We start from the raw sequence: 22,907 nt of genomic DNA on the forward strand, positions 1-22,907 counted from the left end.
CTAGTCAGTGGGAGCCAGACCCAGATGTGATGCTAAGGTTGAAGTAATGCAGAAGTCATATTTTCATATATGAGTTGTCAAAAGGTGTCACACTATTATTAAAATACTCTGGATTAGAGATAGTTGTTGGAAGTTTTTCCACTTGGTTTTACTATAAATTAATGATACCAGGGCCTGGGACATAGAAATCCAAGAGGAGAAAGATTAATACAGTTCTGTGAAGAAAGTAATCTGGTAATAGCAAATACTTTATTTAGCCACCCTCCTAGAAGACTTTACACATGGAAAAGTCCCACAGATGGCTGTAGGAACCAGATTGACTATATAATGATTAAAAAAAGATTCTGGAATAGCATCTTACAAGCCAAAACATACCCAGGGGCTGATATTGAATCAGACCACAACCCTGTGGTCATTAAAGCAGCAATAAAATTAAAGAAAACAATGAAACCTCTAAACATAGAAAAATATGATCTTGGCTCCCTTAAAAATCAAGAAATACAAGATAAATTTTTAAAGGAACTGATACAATCCACTGCTGTTAATGTTCCTGATCCCACCAAGTATCCTTACCCTAAAGATGAGATTGAGGATAGATGGCAGAAATTTAAAGAGGGCAGTAAAACAAACAATTCCCAAATTTGAGAAGAAAATGAGTAAACCCTGGATGAATGACAAGATACTGAAAATGATGGAGGAAAAGAAAGAAATACAAAAATCGTCCTGAATACTAGAACTTAAACAAGGAGATCAAGAAAGAATGTAGGATTGCAAAAGAACTATTTGGCTCAACAACAACTGCAAGGAAATTGAACTTCTGGACAAAAAGCACAAAACCAGAGAACTTCATGAAAAAGTTAGGGAGCTAACTAACAAATCTTGTAAAAGGGTAGGCTCTCATTCCATTGAAGATACCAGTGGAAACATCCTAATGGAGAAAGACAAAATAAGGGATAGATGGGTAGAGTATTCAAAGGAACTCTACAATCATGATAGAATAGATAAGCCAATGCAAGAAGATTTGGAGGGACCTACTATTCTTACCTGAGAAGTGACAAATGCCATTAGGAAACTGAAACCAGGAAAAGCTCCAGGAATTGATGGAATTATGGCAGAATATCTAAAGGCTTTAGATGATAAGGCTATAAGATCACTGACTGACATATGTAACAAAATATACGAAACTGGACACCAGCCAAAAGATTTTAAGAACTCAAAGTTCCTACCAATACCTAAAAAATCAAAGACAATCAAATGTGAAGAATACAGAACAATCAGTATGATCAGTCAGATAACAAAAGTTATGTTATATATCATCCTAGAAAGAAATAAACATAAAATCAAAATGGAAATTAATGAAACACAATCTGGTTTCCAGGAAAATAAAGGAACTAGAGAAGGACTCTTCAACATTAGAACTATTATAGAAAGATATCTGGAGAAGCAGAAAGACGTCTACTTATGTTTTATTGACTACACAAAGGCCTTTGACAATATACAACATGAACAAGTAATAAAATGCATCAGAAATTTAGGAGTAGATGGAAAAGATATCAGATTACTGATAAATCTATATTGGGAGCAAACTGCTTCAATAAAAATATCAGGAGAAATCTCAGAGGAATTCCCAGTAAAGAAGGGTGTCAGACAAGGCTGTGTTCTTTCTCCTATACTGTTTAACCTCTATACTGAAAATATCTTCCAGCAATTAGAATTTAAAGGAGACAGCATAGGAGGCAGGAATATAAACAACTTAAGATACACAGATGATACAGTACTGCTAGCTGAAAATAAAAAAGATCTTCAAAACTACTAGAAGAGACGCTGAAGCTAAGTGAAAAATATGGACTTAATTTCAACTTCAAAAAAACCAAAATCATGCTGGTAACAAGAGAAAAAGGGAAAATACCCGATATAAATATTAGGATCAGAGGAAATACTTTAGATCAAGTAGAGAGTTATATACAGGGTGTTCGGGATAAATTTGACAGTTTCGTAAGGAAAAAGAAAATCTTCTTTGTATCCATTAAATTTAATGAATTGACAAAAAAACATTACAGGCAGAGTTAATTACAATACTATCAACAAGATTTACTCAAAATAACCACCATTAGCATCGATCACAGCTTCAATTCTGCTTCGGAACCTCGAACAAGCTGATGCTACAGTCTCCCTGGGAAGGGCCGCAAAAACTGTTTTAATTTTATCCATTAACTGGGCTTTTGTATTACTGGAAGTGCGATTGGTGTCTTTTTCAACTGCGCCCCATACAAAATAATCCATGGGGTTAAGGTCTGGGGAGTTTGGAGGCCAAACATTTGGACTGGTGAAGTCATAGAAATTTTCAGACAACCATTTTTGACTTTTCCCAGAGGTGTGGCAAGGGGCCGAATCCTGCTGCCATACATACGGCCTACCATTGGCTACCCTTGTTATCCAGGGCTTGACTACAGTTAGCAACTCCACGAACAAAGCCCGAATTCCAATGCCAGGGTTCTTCAACACCTGTTCCTGCAGATTTGCGAGGAATTCTGCTGTACGAACGCAATCAGATCGTCTGCTAGGGATCTTTCTTCTTGCTACATCCTCGTAGTCACCATTGCAAGTCTCTAGTTCATGCCTGATTGTTTTTACTGTATTCAGGGAGCATTGGGCAGCAGTCGTAATATCCTTATTTTGATGGCGGGCACGAATCATCATGATACAAGTTATTCTCTTCCATGATTCAGGTGGGTTCCAGCTATCCATCCTTTCTGACATCTTGTATATGAATGAAGAAGGGTCCAAACTTTTAAATGAAGAGAAGTGTGTGTTAATACATGTAACTTACGGAAAAATATAATTAATTATAAATATGTCAAATTTATCCCGAACACCCTGTATATTTGGGTCAACTAATTAGAGAGAATGGAAAGTGTGATAAGGAAATATTAAGAAGAATGGAAATTGCTAGATCAACCTTCATTAGTATGAAAAACATTCTGATCTCAAGGGAAATTCACACAAAAACAAGAATTAGGCTGTCCAAATGCTACGTATGGTCAACACTGCTATATGGAGCAGAAACCTGGACAATACCAAAATATTATAATAATCATAACTAATATTTAAGGAATTGACAGCATAAACTAGAAATATAAATGAATAAACTTTAATATATACTTTCCGATATTTCGGCAAACGTCACGTTGCCATCTTCTTGGGAACTTACTACAAAGACACGTGCACACAAGTACTAATAACAGCAAATGAGACTGAAGCTAGGAAGCTAACGTTTTCCTAAAGTCCTGATGGTGCCCCCTGGTAGGCTATATTGGTAGTTCTTGGCCTTTGGGCTGAAGTTCTTCTGATAAGAGTTTCCCAAATTTGGGGCAGTCTCATGCATCCAAATTTGTTGAGGTTTGGCATGTTCCTAAAGGCCGAGGCTGATTCCATCAATAGTCTTTCATACTTGAGCTTGCTGCGGTGTATTACTGTGGCTTTCTTCCATCTTATTCTGTGGCGAGTATCCAGAGCATGGTCTGCAAGTCCAGAGTGGCTGTACTGGTGAAATCGGATGTAATCCTTGTGTTCTGAGATTCTGATATTTGCTGTCCTGCCTGTTTGGCCAAAGTAGGACAATTTACAGCTGCAAGGGACCTGGTATACACCAGCTAGGTCTAGGGGAAGTGGTTGGTCTTTGGTGGAGCGGATAAGGGATGCCAGTTTTCTATGTGGTCTGTAACAGGTGGTCAAGTCATGTTTTTTTTAAGATTTTATTGATTTTTTCCGAGGTGCCTCGGATGTAGGGAATGGTGATGGATTTAGAGTAATCTTTTTTGTGAAGGGGAGGGGGTGGTGGGTTGTGGATAACTGGGTTAAGTATTTTTTGGATTTTTTTTGGGGGGGTAGTCATTGGCTGAGAAAGTGTCACGGATGTGATTTAGTTCAGTGGTTAGGGCTTGATCATTAGAACAGATTATTTTTGCCCTGTTGAATAATGTCTTAATAACTCCATATTGTTGTGAGGGGGGGGGGTGATGGGATTGTTGGTGAATGTATCTGCCTGTATGGGTGGGTTTTCTATAAACTGAGAAAACCAAGGTTCCATCAGGTTGGCGGGTGACTAGTGTGTCTAGGAAGGGGAGGTTATTGTTTTCCTCTTTTTCCAGGGTGAACTTGATTCCGGGGTGTTGGTTGTTTAAGTGTGTTAGGAAGGAGAGGAGTGAATCCGGGCCATGTGGCCAAATAGCGAAAACATCATCAACGTAGCGAAGCCATATGGTAGGTTTTTGTGGGGCTGAGTTTAAGGCTTTCTCTTCAAACGTCTCCATGAAGAAGATGGCCAAGGGTGGGGAAAGTGGTGAACCCATGGCTGTCCCCTCTATCTGTTTGTAGAATTTTTCCTGCCAAACGAAATAGCTCGAGTTCATTGTAAACTGAAATAGGGCTGAGATATCGGGAGGAAATTTAGCTTGGATTAGCTCTAAGGTTTCTTTGAGGGGGACATTCGTGAATAGGGAGGAGACATCAAAACTGACCATTATGTCATTATGTTGGAGTGTAAGGTTTTCTATACTGGCTTTGAAGTGGGCTGAGTTTTTTTTATGTGTGATGGTGTATTGCCAGTATAGTGTGAGAGCGCTTTGGCTAAATGCTTGGCTAGTTTGTAAGTGGGGAATCAATGCCATACACTATGGGACGTAATGGCACATTTTCTTTGTGTATTTTTGGGAGCCCATATATGCAGGGGGGTCTAGAGTTATAGGGTTTTAGTCTGTTGGTAATTTCCACAGGCCAAGAAGTGACCTTCTTAAGGAGCCTATGGAGTTTTCTAATTTGTGAGTTGGTGGGATTGTAATCAATGGGGAGGTAAGTGGAACGATCTAATAATAAAGCCTTGAGCTTACCTGTGTAGTCTTTAAGATTGAGTACCACAGTGGCGCTCCCCTTATCCGCTTTGGTGATCACTATTTCTTTGTTTCTCTTCAATTCTTGTAGTGACTTGTATTCACTAATGGATATGTTGGATTTTGGAGGTTTTGCTTTATTGAGAACACAGGCTACATCCAATCTAATATCGTTGGCGATGTGGTTTGGAAGTTGGCGAATCCCGCGTTCAATTTGGATCATTAATTCCTCGGCCGGTAATTTCTTAGGAGCAATGGCGAAGTTGTGACCACGTGACAGAGCGTTGAGTGCTTCACAACTTCTTCTTCACAACAACAAGTGCTTCACACGTGTCACAACTTCGCCATTGCTCCTAAGAAATTACCGGCCGAAGAATTAATGATCCAAATTGAACGCGGGATTTGCCAACTTCCAAACCACATCGCCAACGATATTAGATTGGATGTAGCCTGTGTTCTCAATAAAGCAAAACCTCCAAAATCCAACATATCCATTAGTGAATACAAGTCACTACAAGAATTGAAGAGAAACAAAGAAATAGTGATCACCAAAGCGGATAAGGGGAGCGCCACTGTGGTACTCAATCTTAAAGACTACACAGGTAAGCTCAAGGCTTTATTATTAAATCGTTCCACTTACCTCCCCATTGATTACAATCCCACCAACTCAGAAATTAGAAAACTCCAAAGCTCCTTAACACGTTCGCTGCCAACTACGAGTATACTCGTAGTGGGTAAACCTGCTTCACAAGCCAGCTACGAGTATACTCGTATGACGCTTACCGCCGGGAACGAGATTATTGTAGTGACCTTGAAGAAGTGAAAATGCTTGGCTTGTGGGGCTAGCATCAAAACTGTGTATTCTCATAGACCGTATATGCTCTGTACAAGCCAACTACGAGTATACTCGTAGGCCTTGGCTTGTGGGGCTAGCATCAAAACTGTGTATTCTCATAGACCGTATATGCTCTGTACAAGCCAACTACGAGTATACTCGTAGGCCGTTTACCTCCGGTAACGAGATTATCGTACTGACCTTGAAGAAGTAAAACTGCTCGGCGTAGGGGAACAGACCATGCCAAAGTAGCGTGGCAGCGAACGTGTTAAGAAGGTCACTTCTTGGCCTGTGGAGATTACCAACAGACTAAAACCCTATAACTTTAGACCCCCCCCCGCATATATGGGCTCCCAAAAATACACAAAGAAAATGTGCCATTACGTCCCATAGTGTATGGCATTGATTCCCCACTTACAAACTAGCCAAGCATTTAGCCAAAGCGCTGTCACACTATACTGGCAATACACCATCACACATAAAAAACTCAGCCCACTTCAAAGCCAGTATAGAAAACCTTACACTCCAACATAATGACATAATGGTCAGTTTTGATGTCTCCTCACTATTCACGAATGTCCCCCCTCAAAGAAACCTTAGAGCTAATCCAAGCTAAATTTCCTCCCAATATCTCAGCCCTATTTCAGTTTACAATGAACTCAGGCTATTTCGTTTGGCAGGAAAAATTCTACAAACAGATAGAGGGACAGCCATGGGTTCACCACTTTCCCCATCCTTGGCCAACTTCTTCATGGAGATGTTTGAAGAGAAAGCCTTAAACTCAGCCCCACAAAAACCTACCATATGGCTTCGCTACGTTGATGATGTTTTTGCTATTTGGCCACATGGCCCGGATTCACTCCTCTCCTTCCTAACACACTTAAACAACCAACACTCTGGAATGAAGTTCACCCTGGAAAAAGAGGAAAACAATAACCTCCCCTTCCTAGACACACTAGTCACCCGCCAACCTGATGGAACCTTGGTTTTCTCAGTTTATAGAAAACCCACCCATACAGGCAGATACATTCACCAACAATCCCATCACCCCCCCCCTCACAACAATATGGAGTTATTAAGACATTATTCAACAGGGCAAAAATAATCTGTTCTAATGATCAAGCCCTAACCACTGAACTAAATCACATCCGTGACACTTTCTCAGCCAATGGCTACCCCCCCCCCCAAAAAAAATCCAAAAAATACTTAACCCAGTTATCCACAACCCACCACCCCCTCCCCTTCACAAAAAAGATTACTCTAAATCCATCACCATTCCCTACATCCGAGGCACCTCAGAAAAAATCAATAAAATCTTAAAAAAACATGACTTGACCACTTGTTACAGACCACATAGAAAACTGGCATCCCTTATCCGCTCCACTAAAGACCAACCACTTCCCCTAGACCTACCTGGTGTATACCAGGTCCCTTGCAGCTGTAAATTGTCCTACTTTGGCCAAACAGGCAGGACAGCAAATATCAGAATCTCAGAACACAAGGATTACATCCGATTTCACCAGTACAGCCACTCTGGGCTTGCAGACCACGCTCTGGATACTCGCCACAGAATAAGATGGAAGAAAGCCACAGTAATACACCGCAGCAAGTTCAAGTATGAAAGACTATTGATGGAATCAACCTCGGCCCTTAGGAACATGCCAAACCTCAACAAATTTGGATGCATGAGACTGCCCCAAATTTGGGAAACTCTTATCAGAAGTACTTCAGCCCAAAGGCCAAGAACTACCAATATAGCCTGCCAGGGGGCACCATCAGGACTTTAGGAAAACGTTAGCTTCCTAGCTTCAGTCTCATTTGCTGTTATTAGTACTTGTGTGCACGTGTCTTTGTAGTAAGTTCCCAAGAAGATGGCAACGTGACGTTTGCGGAAATATCGGAAAGTATATATTAAAGTTTATTCATTTATATTTCTAGTTTATGCTGTCAATTCCTTAAATATTAGTTATGATTATTATAATATTTTGGTATTGTCCAGGTTTCTGCTCCATATAGCAGTGTTGACCATACGTAGCATTTGGACAGCCTAATTCTTGTTTTTGTGTGAATTTCCCTAGCACTTAGTAGGGCGAAGGAAGCTAGCAGCACTGTGCTTACCACAGTGTCATATTGCTATGTGTGCAAGCATATGCATGTCATGGTGAGATGCAAGCTATTAGCATAATGTGGCACTGTCCGTCGTGCAGCTCCACTGTTGTTTATATGCAGTTTGCATCAGTAGTAGAGTGTTTGTAGTGCTTATCGTATTTACTCCGTCTCTTTAAATATTTGGACATTACAATTAAAGGCATAACATGTGTTATAGTTTTTATTTTAGAACATTATTGGGGTTATTGACAATTATGACCTCAGAAATGCAAGGTATTCTTTCACTAAATATTTAGTAGCTGCTAAATTATTTAACAAGGATAAATTAGCTAATTTTAAGAATTAATTGCCTACAGAAGAAATAAAATTGACCACTGAAGCATATCCCATGATCAACAGAGAAAAACTTAAAACTGAACATCAAGTATTTAAGAATTAATTGCCTACAGAAGAAATAAAATTGACCACTGAAGCATATCCCATGATCAACAAAGAAAAACTTAAAACTGAACATCAAGTATTCTACAGTAGACCTGACATGCATGATTACTGTAAATTAATGTATAATTTATAATGTAATGTATAATTTTATCAATAATAAACAATATTTTTTAATGTTTAATATTTTTCAAATTTTTACCATAATTTTGATATTTTATCCAAATACGTATACACTGTACTTACAGTGTGTATGTATATTTCGAAAGTTCCAGCACCATAAGATTTCAAGCTACGAGCCACCACTGATTTCCAGCAAAAACATCTATGGTTATCTTTGTTGTTTACTTGTAATTTCAGTAGAAGCTGAGTAGCTGATTCTTGTAAGCTCTAAGCCAAGTCTTTTGTGTGCATCATAGTACTCTATGCAATAGACCATGGAAGATATATTGTTCATGACTGACCAACAAATGAATTTATGGGGGATAGCATAAAAGCTCTCCACCTTGCTTGAAGTTAATCTTCAGCAATTGCTGGTTGCTGTGTTCTTTCTTCTTCAACACAGAACTCGTTTTCAACCATTTATGCCATGTCACTATGCTACATATTTCAGGTTGAATTCCTCTTGCACAATAAGCAGCAAGTTCAAAAATGACTGCACTTTCTTCTGAACTGTGAATGGTGCAATATTAGCACTCAGTAACATTTATGTTCAATGTAGTAGGTGGGATAACTTGCTCTGTGGTTTCAATTCGGCTATACACGCTGCACATAATTTTTTTTTAATGTTAATTCCACAATAAAACTACACTCTGCTAATAGTTTTTTTGAGCACCTCCATAGCGCAATTGGAAGAACGACTGTACATTGCACCCATTAATTGGAAGAGGCCAAGTTCGATTCTCGTTGTGACGGGAGGAATCTTTATATGGACTTTTTTCAATCGAATGTGAGTTAGCCGATCTCATATAGAAGTAGCAGGGTTTTTTCTCTCAGAAACTCTGGATTTTCATCCCGCATACAGACAAATTGGTCCTTCAGAACACATGTAATTTACAGACAAAACATACTAGTTGTGGTGGGCGGCAGTAGATGCCATTGATGTAGATTATTGGTAGTAGAGGTTCGGTGTAGTTGCAGAGGCAGAGAGTTGTATAGTAGGTGTGCTCGCTCAATGAGCCTTCGGACTCCTTGGATGTGTCACGAATAATAATAAAACTCATTGTAACCTATAGTACAATGAGTGTTGTGGGAAACGTAAGGGGTTAAGTGACCTGAGAATCCCTCTCTAGACAACATAGACTTTTTTCCAGGTCTACTTCAGGTGCCCAATAAGTGGGATGTGGTCTCAACCTAGTATTGAAAATCACATGCCACCTAAATATATGGTTAAGTATTACAAATTTGTAATCTGCATTTGAAATACTTTATCCAAGTGTAAGTAAACAAATTTTGTATGTGAAGTAACTTCATGACTGAAGTACTTGTACACAGAGGTTAATGACTTCCCATCAATTGCCTTAGTACCCCATAATGCAAACACACATATCCTTATGGACATATATAATGCTATGCATTATGGAATGGGCCACTACCCAGACCAGTTTCGACTGTTATTGGGGTCTCATACTAAGGCAACTGATGTGAAGTCATTAGCCTCTATATACAAGTACTTAAGCTGTGATGTTACTTCACACACAAACTTTGTTTCCTTACACTTGGATAAAGGATGAAACCAAGGATATAATTTCTTGGTATGTATCTTTAATTTATAGTATAACCAAGTGAAAAAACTTTCAACATCTGTCTCTAATTCAGAGTATTTTAGTAATAAGATGTGACACCTTTTGATTACTTGTATATGGAAATATGACTTCTGCATTACTTCAACCTTGGTATCACTTCTAGCTATGGCTCCCATTGATAACATGTCAGTTTTTGGCAAGATAAGTACTTTGGTTTTCTTTCATTTGTTTTTCATTTTAATTTTATTTTACAAGTGCAAGTGGTGGTTTCACCCACACTAGCACTGTTTTTTTTTTTTTTTTTAAGTAAATATTAAGATTGCTTGTAGTGCAGTTAATATCTGCATTATGGGATTACTTTTGGAAGTATCATGGCTGGCATTTTATAGTAGCTCTAACAGAACATTGCTAGTAGTGTAGAATTATTTCTATATCATGAAATTATTTAATTCTTCTGATTCTTTAAATTCTGAAAGTTTTTTTCTTTCTTTCTTACAATCAAATGCAGAGGTTTTAGTCTTTTTCCCCACTTGAGATAATGGTGCCAATTCCTCCACAGGTGTGAACACTAGGAATTGAAATTCCAGGATATGAAGAAGTGAGATGGGCAACTAAGGTTTTAAAAGGGATAGTTGGTGCTAATAAGATTTATTCTTTTACCCCGTACAGCGGAGGAAATATTTAATTGTAGTTAAAGATGTGGAAATAAAGGACAAACTACTACAGGGTTTTACTTTCAAAGGCAGCACAGTTATTTCCGTAGTAGTCAAGTAAAAACAGCAAAAATCAAAGGATTTCCAATGGAATATATAGAGAACAGTAATGAAATTCTTGTACAACATTCTTGAAATGGGGTAAGATTAGTAATGTACGAAAGCATTTATCAGGTGAAGATTCAAACTGTTTTTCTGGTGAAGTCAACTTCACAATGGATATGAAGATGCCCATACCAAATTTTGCCAACATCAGTACAACCCAAGTTAAGGTAAACTATCCCAGAGTTCAAAGGCAGTGTCTGTGTTGTGGTTCACATAATCACTTGGATAGTAACTGCCCCAAATGTAAATGTTTCAACTGCAAGGAGATCAGACATATCGCTAATCAGTGTCTCAAACCCTGTTACAAATACAAAAGTTCTGAACACTGTATTAACACCTGTCCTTTTAGAACTTTTGTTGTGGGAGCATCAGTAGAGCCAATTAGAATACCATATATATCATGGAGGATAATGAATTCCCAGATCTTCCAATTCAGTCTAATAAAGATGGTACTTTTAAACAAAGTACATTTGGTAAAATCACAAAAAGTGTGCAACCAAATCAGTTAGAAATTAGCCCCAAAACTCCAGATCTGCAGGAGTCACTTTTCCAGTCAAATAGAGATGAAACAACATCAGTTGAAATTACCAATAATGAACCTAGTATAACAAATGAACAGATACAAGACAAAATGCAAAAACATGCAACTGTTCTACAAGGAGAAACTGGAGAAGAAATAAAAAAGCAAGTAAGACTGAAAGAACTTAATATGCAGACAAGATCATCAACAAAGAAAGATGAATTAATAAAAAAAATTTAGGAAAAACAAAAAAAAATAAATAAATAAAGGAACTACATCTTAAAAGAAAAAGAAGCAATAAAAAATGTAAAGATGGAGAAGGTTGTGAATCATCAAATGAAAACTCTTCAGGCTCAGAAGAGTTTATGGACTATGAAGAACCATCTCATGCTAATAAAGGGAAAGTGAGAGATAAATAAAATAAAGTTTATTGATTTAAAGTTTTCTCAGTATGATTATCATCTATATGAAATGAAAATAACTAGCTTCTAAATCAAGAATGATAGGCATGAAACTGAAATAATGATAAGCAATGGTAGAAAGCTGGAAAACAGTTTAGAAGAAGCAAGCTATGCAATTGCTCCTTCACAGATTGAAGACCTTATCAGGTTCATCCAAAATATAGAAATAAGTTAAAGACTTTACCAGTGACACTTCATTAATCATAACATCTCCTTTCTGTACTGCCTCATTAAATGTATGAGAATTCCACAGGCAAATTAAACAAGAAACTATATGGAAACTTATGCTATGCCATAATATCAGATTTCTGTTTCTTCAAGAAACATACTTCTGCAGATATAAAGATATAAAAACTTTAACAAACAGATATCCACTCTTTCTTATTGGAGCTTTGGAAGATTTAACAGGGCTGGAGTAGGAGTTCTTATTCTTTCCCCTGCCCTGGTTCATTTTGTAATATCCAAAGGGATGCAGAAGGGACAATCTTGACAATAGACTGGAAATAATGTGGATAAATATTTATACTTCATTTAATGGAACAGTTAGATGAAAATTCTTCCAGAAACTGGAGCCATATTTATACGGTGCCTACTACATCATAGTAGCAGGAGACTGGAATTGTATTGAAAACCCAACATTAAACAAAATAGGAGGACACCCCCAGGAGTGGAAAAGTGGAAAAGTTCAGATAAAACATCTTGACATCAGCATGCCAGATCAAACAGATTTTTGTAGTTCTACTTAATTTCCACTGAATGGAACAAGTAGAGATCAGTTCTGAACTGTGGAGACTTCCACCAAATTTTCCAATGATCTTTTCAACCAAATTCCAGACCCTCTTCAAATTGGAATAATGTTACCTGGAATTGGGTTATGTGGTTAAAATTCAAACATGCAGTAAAACAGAATATGATGGAATACGGAAAGGAACAGGCTTTCCTCAAAAGAAAAAAGTTGAAAGACCTGTATAAAGAGAGAAACTGGTTCGTAACAAACCAAGACACAACCGTATAGAAAGCAACATTAGAAACATTAACATAGAGATAGAAGTGGAAAGGAAGAAACAAGTAGAAGAAAGAAATTTTAAGAATACAGCAGCTCTTAGGAGATAGTCCTTCAGCTGCATTCTTCAATAGACAATTCACAAAATTTTGCAAAGGAAGGACTATCACTCAAATCTGCATTGATGGTGAAGATGTGTCCACCACTCAAGACATCCTTGACTCCTTTCAAAAACACTACAAAAATCTGTTTGAAGGCAATAATACTGTTGGAAATTATAACTCTTGGTACATTATTTCTGGCTATATTATAAATGGCTTTCTTGTTCATATCCAAGATGGGCTTGACAGACCCATTACAGATTCTGAAGTTACCACAGCCTATAAAGAATGCCAGTCAAGAAAATTCCCAGGACCTGTTGGTCTAGGGACAGAAGTTTACCACGAAACCTGGGATTTTATTCATCCCATTCTAGTTATACTATGCAGTTCTTTTCTCTCATCAGGAAACATATCAAGTGAATTTGTAGCGAGCTACACCATCTCCTCATTCCAAAACCTAATAGAGATCACACCTTAATCAGCAGCTGGAGACCTATTTCTCTATCTAATACTGACTACAAGATATTTTTCCACATTGTCAATAACAGACTTAAAGTCGGAATGAATTACATAATTAAAAACACGCAGGTGTATGGAGTTCCAGGCTGAGCAGTAGAATTTAATCTATTTCTGCTATGTGATCTAATCTGCTTAGTTAATATGAAAAAGCAGTCGATGGAAGTGTTATCAGTAGACATTACTTAAGCATTCTCAGTTCCGTTTTTTTTTCTTTCTGTTTTCTGTTATCAAAGGAGCTCTCAGTTCCTTCAATTATGAAGGAAAATAAGGTATTAGAATATATCGATGATGTAGTGGGCACTTTGAAAGATAATGATTCCATATATATCTTTTTAGGAAAAATTCAGCAAGATGCAGACAAGACAAAATTAAAAGATTTTGGAAAGTGGGATCTTGGAGGCATTCCTTTTGGACTAACCCCTAAGGGAGAACCCTCATTATTCTTGGAATTCCCTTCTCCACTTAACTAATATTACCAGTTCAAGAACTTTGAAACCTTAGAAGACTGGAAAATAGGGCCCACTTTCCTTTTCTTCTAAAGCCATAGTACTCAAAATCATAATCTTTCCTGTTCGGTTGTACATAATAAATATTACAGACATCACAGAAGCTGAAGAAATGCAATTATATAGTTGGTCTTTTGCAATTATATAGTTTGCAATTTTTTTGGCCCAGCCGATATCAAGAAGTTAAAAAGGAATTTCTTCAACTATCAAAGAAGCATGGAGGATTTGAGCTTCCAGTCTTAAAATTCTGCTATTTAAGCAATACAGCTTCAAAAATTAATAAAAGCAGACTAATCACACATGTATAGAGCTTCTCCTGGACTACCTGGGTTTTTATCTTCCCCTGTTTGGAGTAAATGATTATAAAGATCCAAAAGCTGAGATTGTTCTTGAATACTACAAAACTCAGTGCTTAACTCTAAGACTGCTAAAATACTCTGGCATTGATATTCTTTCAAAAAAAAAAAAAGTAAAATTTTGTATAAAGAAATCTTTAATCTCATTTGCTGCAAACTTTCACATTTGGGGTACTGACAACAATACTTTGTTTCTTCTTCTTCTTCTTCTGCAGTTTTTCCCACTTAAGTAGGGTCGCTGTCTGTGGTGAGAGTCTCTTCCACAACTTCCTGTCTTGGGCTGTAGCCACATCCAAGTTCTTCATCCTCAAGTCCTCCTCCACCATCTCCCTCCATCTCTTCTTTGGCCGTCCACACTTCCTCTTCCCCTGCACATCCATCTACATGACCTTTCTTCCCATATATTCTTCCTCCCTTCTCATCACATGACCAAACCATCTCAACCTTGCCTCCTGTATCTTTGCTCCTAAGTTTGTAACTTTCACAGTTTCCTTTACATAGTCATTTCTCAGATGATCCTTTCTGGTCACACCGCACATCCACCTAAGCATTCTCATCTCCGCTACCTCCATCCTGCTGATGTTATTTTTCCTCAGGGCCACAGTTTCCAAAGCATACGTCATAGCTAGTCTCACCACTGTCCTGTAAATTTTGCCTTTTAAATTGATCGGCACCCTCTTATCACATAGCACTCCAGCCATCTCTCTCCAGTTCCTCCATCCTGCTTGTATCCTGCATCCCACTTCCTTCTCAGCCTCACCATCTTCTTTCATTGTTGAACCTAAGTATCTAAAATCACTGACCTTCCTGATGACATTTCCTTCCAGCTTAAGATCTGTCTCCTGGCTGCCATCCACTTTACAACACATATACTCGGTCTTACTTCTGCTCAGTCTCATACCTCTCTCTTCCAGAACTTTCCTCCAACTTTCCAGTTTGGCTGCCACTTCTTCTCTTGATTCTGCACACAGCACAATGTCATCTGCATACAACATAGTCCAAGGCACGTCTTCTCTCACTTCCTCCGTCACCACCTCCATCACAATATTAAACAGGAACAGACTTAATGCAGACCCTTGATGCAAGCCAACTGTCACTGGAAAACTTTCTGTCACTCCCAGGCCGGTTTGAACACTTGTCTTTACATTTCTGTACATCTCCTGCACCAACCTGACATATTTCTCCGGTACCTTCTTCTCCCTCAGACACCTCCAGACTTCTTGCCTTGGCACTCTATCATACGTTTTCTCCAGATCAATAAATACCAGATGTAGCTCCCGTTGCTTCTGTTGAAACCTTTCCATCATCTGTCGTATCCCAAAGATAGCATCTGTGGCCGATCGACCAGGCATGAAGCCAAATTGCTCCTTTGCAATCTCCACCTCCTTCCTCAGTCTTCCATCAAGAACCCTTTCTAGGATTTTCATTGTGTGGGACATCAACTTTATTCCTCTGTAATTCTTACAGTCTTGTGCATCCCCCTTTACCCAATGATACCCTAACAGGAGGGATCTTGCTTAGAGAATTGCATATGGCCACCATGCAGTCAATAACATCAAATGGAGGTACTTTAACATCAGAGATCTAATCTGTGATATCTTTTACAGATTGGAACCAGTGGAACATGCATTCTGTAGCTTCCCTCTTGCCCTGTGTATTTGGAACAGATTATGTAATGTGTTGGGCATTCCATTACTTACAACAGAACAGGTTATTTTTTTATAATACCCACCACATCTCAGCAATGGGAAGGGAATTTTGATTTTTATAATTAATGAATTAAAATGCCATTTATGGAAGGTTAGAAAGAAACATGGATTAAAAAATCAGCAATATGTCATCCAAATGCTTTATAATATTGTACTGTGGAAATTTTATTGTTTAGTCAGATGATTTTTGTATTTAGAAAGAAGCATTCTAGGAGGTATCAAATTTTTGACTAGACGGTATAGACCACCCACAGTATGTGATTTCACCAGGGGGAGATAAAATTCTGTTTATTCTTGCTAAGAGAGGTTTTTTAAATAGTTCCATCCTCTTAATTCAATGTAGTCTTATAGTCAACTGCAGGGATGACTGGAGAGTAATCTGAGGCAGAGAAGGCCAATTCAAAGTAGTTAAACTCAGATAAGGCTAACCACCTGGGTGTCAGTCATCTTTGCACTTTAGTTTCAATTGGTCTTTTGGTTGTTCATCATTATGAGATTGGTGAAAAAGGAAAACTGATTTTATTACAAATAACTTTTGTAACAAAATTTATTTGTAATACAATACAATATTAAGTGAAACATGTGGGTGACTCTAAAGTCCTATCTAGGTGGTGCCCCCTCTATGGGTATTTATAGGTGACCTAGGATATAAAGTGAAATGTTTGATAATTAATGTTTTCCAAATTTTGGGAAGTTTTATGCAACCGTATCTATTTAAATTCAGCTGATTTCTGAGTGCCGCCACAGATTCTAAAAACAGTTTTTCTTTTTTGAATTTACTATGGTGGAGCATGGTGGTTTTTCTCCAGGAGATCTTGTGGGTTGTATCCAAAATATGGTCTGCAAGGCCAGATTGACCATAGTCGTGATTGCAGATGTATGATTTGTGTTCTTCTAAAAGGATGGTTGCTGATCTATCTATCTGTCCGAAGTAAGCCAGCTTGCAGGAATAGGCTACCCTATGTACTCCAGGCACTGAGAGAGGAGAAAGCTGATCTTTGGTGGAATAGATTAATGGTAGTAATTTTACGGTGAGGCATGAACGGCGTGTGGAGGTTGTACTTTTTTTTAAGGACCTGGCTATTTTTTCTGATGTGCCATGGATGTAACGTATGGTGATGGCATTTCTGAAGAAATGGCCAGGGAATGGGGGAGGAACTGATTATTTTTTTAATTCTGTAATCACTGTAGCCATTGGAAAGGAAGGTGTGTATGTGGTTGAGTTTGGTTGAAAGGGAGGTTCCACTGGAACAAAGCTTGTGGGCTCTATTGGTTAATGTTTTAATAATGCCATAATGTTGAGAGGAGTGGCAGTGGGAGAGTTTGTGAATGTATCTGCCTGTGTAAGTAGGTTTTCTATATAAAGAGAAGGAAAGGTTACCATAAGAAAGATGTGTTACTAAGGTATCTAGGAAGGGTAAACTATCGTTATTTTCCTTTTCCATCATAAACTGGATTCTTGGATGTAGGCAATTGAGGTGACTGAGGAAGGAGTCTAATGTGTCTGAGCCATGCGACCAAATAGAGAAAATATCATCTACATACCTCAGCCAGATAGAAAGTTTGACAGGGGCTAAGTCTATGGCTTATTTTTCAAAATTTTCCATGTAAAAATTGGCAAGAGAGGGTGTGATAGGGGGGAACTCATTGCAGATACCTGATCATGACTGCTGAACTGAGCATTATCAGAGGTAAAAGGGAAAAAGCTAAGGTCTCTTTTGTTAGGAAAAAAAAGACAAACTGTGTTTTGAAGGCACTGAAGGTAACTCAGATGTTATCTACATTGAAGGATAGTGTGGAATCTGTATTTATGGAACCTACTGAAGATGATTTTCAAGCTTAAGATGTTTGAGAACTGCAAGGGCAGTGATATTATAGTAGGATGAATGGAGAGTGCTATCATCAGTAAAACTGTAGAAGTTGTTCAAGGTCAGTGAGAGAAGGTCATTCATGAGGAAGAGGGTTAGTGAAATAATGGAGTTCTGAGAAACACCTGCATTCGTTAGAAAATTAGTCAACATTACATGCACTGAATGACTTGAGAAACACTAGAAATCCTACAAAGTGAGGAAGGCAGATCACAAGATGGCAACTGGCTGAGAAGCTCTTGATGCCAAATCCTATCAAATGTCTTGTAAATGTAGAGTGTGCACCGGTTTCTCCAAATATTCACATATCATGCATCCACAGGTGGATGATATAGTTGAGGAGATCTGCTGTGAATTCTGATTGACAGGAAACCATATTGGTGGTCAATGATTAGTTGGTAGGCAAGGCACTGAAGAAGTTGACTGTTGATGATCCACTCCATTAATTTAGATGACAGTGAGGTGAGAGTAACAGATCAATAGCTTGATGGTAGATACTTATTACCTGTTTTTAGAAATGGCTGTGTATCATTTTGCTTCTCTGCTGTGGAATGGATGCCAAAAGAATATAATATAGCATACAGCTAATAAAGTTGTTAAAATTCAGGACCAAATCTCTCAGCAAAATTGGTGGGATTTCTTCAGGACAAGAAGCCTTTTTGTATCCAGACTGTTAATGACAAGGAGGGATTTTCTGTGGTCATATATGTTAGTCTTCAGACTCCAGACCTGCACAATAATAATAATAAATACAATATATCGTATTATCATATCTCATCTCTTTATATGATAGGCTTAACGGTCTGTCATGGTTGTGTAACTTGAACCTGTAAAAACCTATTGAATGCTATGACAACACAGTTAATCTTGTCTCTATAGTCTACCATACAGAGAATATTAACTGCAATACATTCACTTACTGAGATCAATGCCGTCAAATTGTGTGTGTGTTCTTAACCAGTTTTTCAGTCCTCCAGAATGAGAAAACACTTTCTTCGTATCCTAGATGAGATTCAAACACTAGTTTATCCAACCAAAGGAAAAGATGCATTGTCTTAACCAACTCAGATATAGAAACTCCAACAAGAAATATATTTTCCCAAAATTATCTTAAAAATCTGATTTTTTCACTTACCACAATCAGGAGGTTTATTTATCAGCATAGTATGCATTGCCATGATATTTGGACCACACATACACTCCACATAATCTAGAATCTAAAAAAAGAAAATAAGACACATAGTTATAAAAATTATAACACAGAAAAAAAAAAGCTCATTTGAATTTGGAATGTTTGAAGCCTCATTTATACATTCTTTTCATGATACATAAAACAGCCAATTTGCCATTAAAAAAAAATTCATTGACACAATTTTTATTATTGCAGTGATGTTTTCTGTATATGTATTATTAATAATTTTTAAAGTTAAAACAGTTAATTGGAAGAGTATAACTAATATAATACCTTTCTTTAAAATTAACAATAAGGAAAATAATGCATGCTGCTATGTGACATAATACCAGTGAGCTAAAAAGAATAAATTAAAAATTCCTATAATGCTGAACACAATAATAAGCACAGACTAGGTGTTAGGAGGAGCAATAAATAATCTATTCTTAATCCCAAATTTTTCCGATTTCTGCAAGGCCTTCCATTCAGTTGATACACAAAGAATGTTCAAAGTTTTCAATTATTATTACATATCCTAAGAAATAATTAAAACAACTGCAGAATAATAGCAGATGTACCATACAAGAGCAATGAGTAATCATAAATGGGAAAAAAGACAGTGAGCTTTCTGATGACTGAGTCCTTCAGAGATTATCTACTTCTTTATTATTATCTTGCATACATTTTTTTAGACTCATAGTAGTAAGGAATAAGATTTGAATATTCAGTAGGCCTACATAAGCACTAAAACCCACATCGTCACCCGACAGAGCACATGATGTGCTAATAGAATAGATCATTCAGACTTTCTTAAACTGCCTAAATAATCTGCATGAAAACACATCATTCACTGGAATAATAGTCAACAGCAATAAGACCAAAATCCTAAAACAAGAACAGAAGGCAACATTAAGTTAAATTAAATTAAGACCACATTCTTGAAGAGGTAGATATTTGATACCTTGGATACTCTATCAATATCGATAATCTAACTGACGTAGTGAAAAGAAAGCACAAAACTCATCAATTTCATAGAAACATAACCAATATCTGAAAATCCAAACTCACCACTGCAACCATCTCTGTCTCAACAAAACCAAAAGTCCATATTTTAAAGACTATGTTATTCGTAGTCTTTAAAAATGTGGTGGGTGTGGGTTGGGAATGTGTATGTGTACATGAAATGTAAAAAGTGGGAAGCCCTGAGAGACAAAAGTATTTTGATCTTGGAATTCATCAGCAGCAGAGATAGTGCTTCACAAATGGATGAATGCCAATTTGTGGATACCAGTATTGTGTTAGTGGTTTAAGTGAGTATGAAAGATGTACATATGGATTTGATTTTGGGCAGCAATGCAGAGGGAGATGATTTATCCGATGGCCATGATTGGGTATATGAATACCAGCTGAAAGCAAGATGTGTGGAGAGAGAGAGAAATAGAACTGCTGAGAAAGGAGAAGGAAGGAACAAAGACTGAGTTAAGAAGGATGAACAAAAAGATTAGGAGGCTGGAAAGGTTGGCTAGTGCATGAGAGTAGGCGTGAGGGGGAGGGCTAGAGAATGACAGCCAGAGGAAGAGAGAAAACTGGACAAAGTCAAGAGAGTGTGGAAACAAGGGATAGAGAGATGAGATTAGATGAAGAAGGGATTGTGGAAAAGAAAGGAGAGAAAGAGAGAGACTGAAAGCAGAAAGAGTCAGGGATGAAAGTGAGAGAAGGATAAATGAATCTGTTCAGAGTATTATGTGTGTAGATTTGATGATTCAGGGATATGGAGAGGAGCACCAGAGGAGTGCTTACAGGATGGAACGATAGAATGTAGAAATGACAAGGAATGATAAAGGAAATGATAGTAATGGCTGGTACAAATGACCTAAGAGGTTGGGAGAGGTAGTATGAATCATGTAGAGAGAGAGTAGAGAGCATGTTGTCCTGGTATGATAACTCAAAGTTGAGGAGAAGATCAGTGATAGCAAATGAGATGGTAACAAGAATGTGGAAGAAGAGAAGTCTGGAATATATGGATGCTTAGAGTAAATTTGAGGATGGAAGAGATTATGTTACATATATGTCCAGGTACAAATATTGATTTGAGTAATTTGTGGAGTTCATCTTGCTGCTGTAGGTGGTCTACCTATCCTAGTAGAAGGTTGATGATTATGATAATAATAATAATATGCATAAATACACAGCAGTTGTCGATTATGATGACATTGAAAGTGGATGGGAGCAGTGGCATCAGAAATCACAAGGGGAGAGATATTAACAATGTATGGAAATTGGTCAAGGAATTTATAATATAAAGAGCCAAAGGCTTCATTTCGGCAATGCAAAATTATATAAATTAAGTGGATATTAAATCCAACATCATTTTAAAGCCGAATACAGAAACTATAAAAGTTTTGTGCGAAAATTAACCAAAGAGCTTGCGGAAATACACAGCCGCCATACTATGAGTTGCCCTAGCCGAACCTAATAGGAAAAGCACGAACGCTAAAAGCACCCGCATATTGTCTTCTATTGGTCCATTTTGATAGGTTTCACTAGTCTGACAGCTGTTTCAAATAGAAAGCAATATACAGCACTTTTAGCATTTGTGCTTTTCCTTTTAGGTTCGGCTATGGCAACTCATAATATAGCAGTGTGTTCCTGCAAGCTCTCTGGTCAATTTTTGCATGAAACTTTTATAGTTTCTGTATTTGGCTTTGAAATGATGTTGGATTTAATATCCACTTAATTTATATAATTTTGCATCACTAAAATGAAGCCTTTGGCTCTTTATTTTAGTAAATACTTTATGCACTGACCGAGAGTTCGCTTACAGAAAATACAACTCCCTGATGCTTCGAGTTCCTTAGTACTGAGAGTTTTTGTTCTCTTAGTTTCTACATGATCTCTGATGAAAACCAATGAGTTTGAAACAGCTGTCAAACTAGTGAAATATATCAAAATGGACCAACAGAAGGCAATATACGGCACTTTTAGTGTTCGTGCTTTTCCTATTAGGTTTGGCGGCAGGGTATTCCTGCAAGCTCTCTGGTCAATTTTCACACGAAACTTTTATAGTTTCTCTTTCTTTTAAGGTTACATGGTGATCAGCATTCATATTTACGAATTTAGGGACACAAAACACACATATTGAAATGAGTATTTTACTAATTATTAATAAAATAACACTTGACATTTCAACCCCTGTATTCAGATCATCAAAAGAAGGATACATGTGTATAGGGAACCAAGCTACATGCTCTTGCACTCTATACCGGTAAATTAAATCTACACTGTTAAAAAACGTTTTTTAAATCTATGCTGTTAATTAATCTTTTTCTTAGCCTGACCTCTAGCGATAATAAAATAAAATAAAATAAAAAATTGAAAAATAAAAAAATAAAATAAATAAATAATAATAATAATTAAATACTTAGTAAATAAAATAAATAAAAAATTACAATAAACTCTGCTAAAGTCCTCATGTACTAAGATTCTTCTGGATTTATACAGTTCAGATTGTTATTACTATGATTTTCTTCAGGAGTTGTGCAGTTCAAGTTACTATTGAATGTTAAGGAAAAGAAACAGAAAATAAAAATAAACACTTCACCAAGTCTTCTTGTAGTGGGATTTTTCTTTGGCTTGTTCTGGTTGCTACTATAAGGGTTGCAAGCAGGTCCTCCACATTTTTGTTCAGATTTGGATTATGTTCGAGCGTTTCACATGCTTCTTTAAATTTCCTCCCAAACCAGGTTTTGGTGCTGTGTAGGGACTTGGTATTTTTCCAATCAATTCTGTGGTATGTTTGAAGTGTGTGGTCAGAAAGGCCGGTTTTTCCAAAATAGAGGTATTTAATGTGTCATTTGTG

The 22,907-nt window shown here is 37.3% G+C and overlaps 1 protein-coding gene across 3 annotated transcripts in view; it reads right to left on the reverse strand.

The window, feature by feature from the left end:
* Positions 1-22,907, reverse strand: part of LOC150106220 (phytanoyl-CoA dioxygenase, peroxisomal-like) — a 237,370-nt gene that overhangs the window by 33,706 nt on the left and 180,757 nt on the right. For all 3 annotated transcript variants that reach the window (XM_090392244.1, XM_090392245.1, XM_090392242.1), the window contains exon 5: positions 19,013-19,094. In XM_090392244.1, coding sequence (XP_090248370.1) covers positions 19,013-19,094 — 82 coding nt within the window. The remainder of the gene's footprint in view (positions 1-19,012; positions 19,095-22,907) is intronic.

The sequence above is a fragment of the Typopeltis vanoorti genome, chromosome 5, assembly GCF_054136105.1.
Source record: "Typopeltis vanoorti isolate ZY-2024b chromosome 5, IOZ_Tvanoo_1.0, whole genome shotgun sequence".
NCBI classification, from domain to species: domain Eukaryota; kingdom Metazoa; phylum Arthropoda; class Arachnida; order Uropygi; family Thelyphonidae; genus Typopeltis; species Typopeltis vanoorti.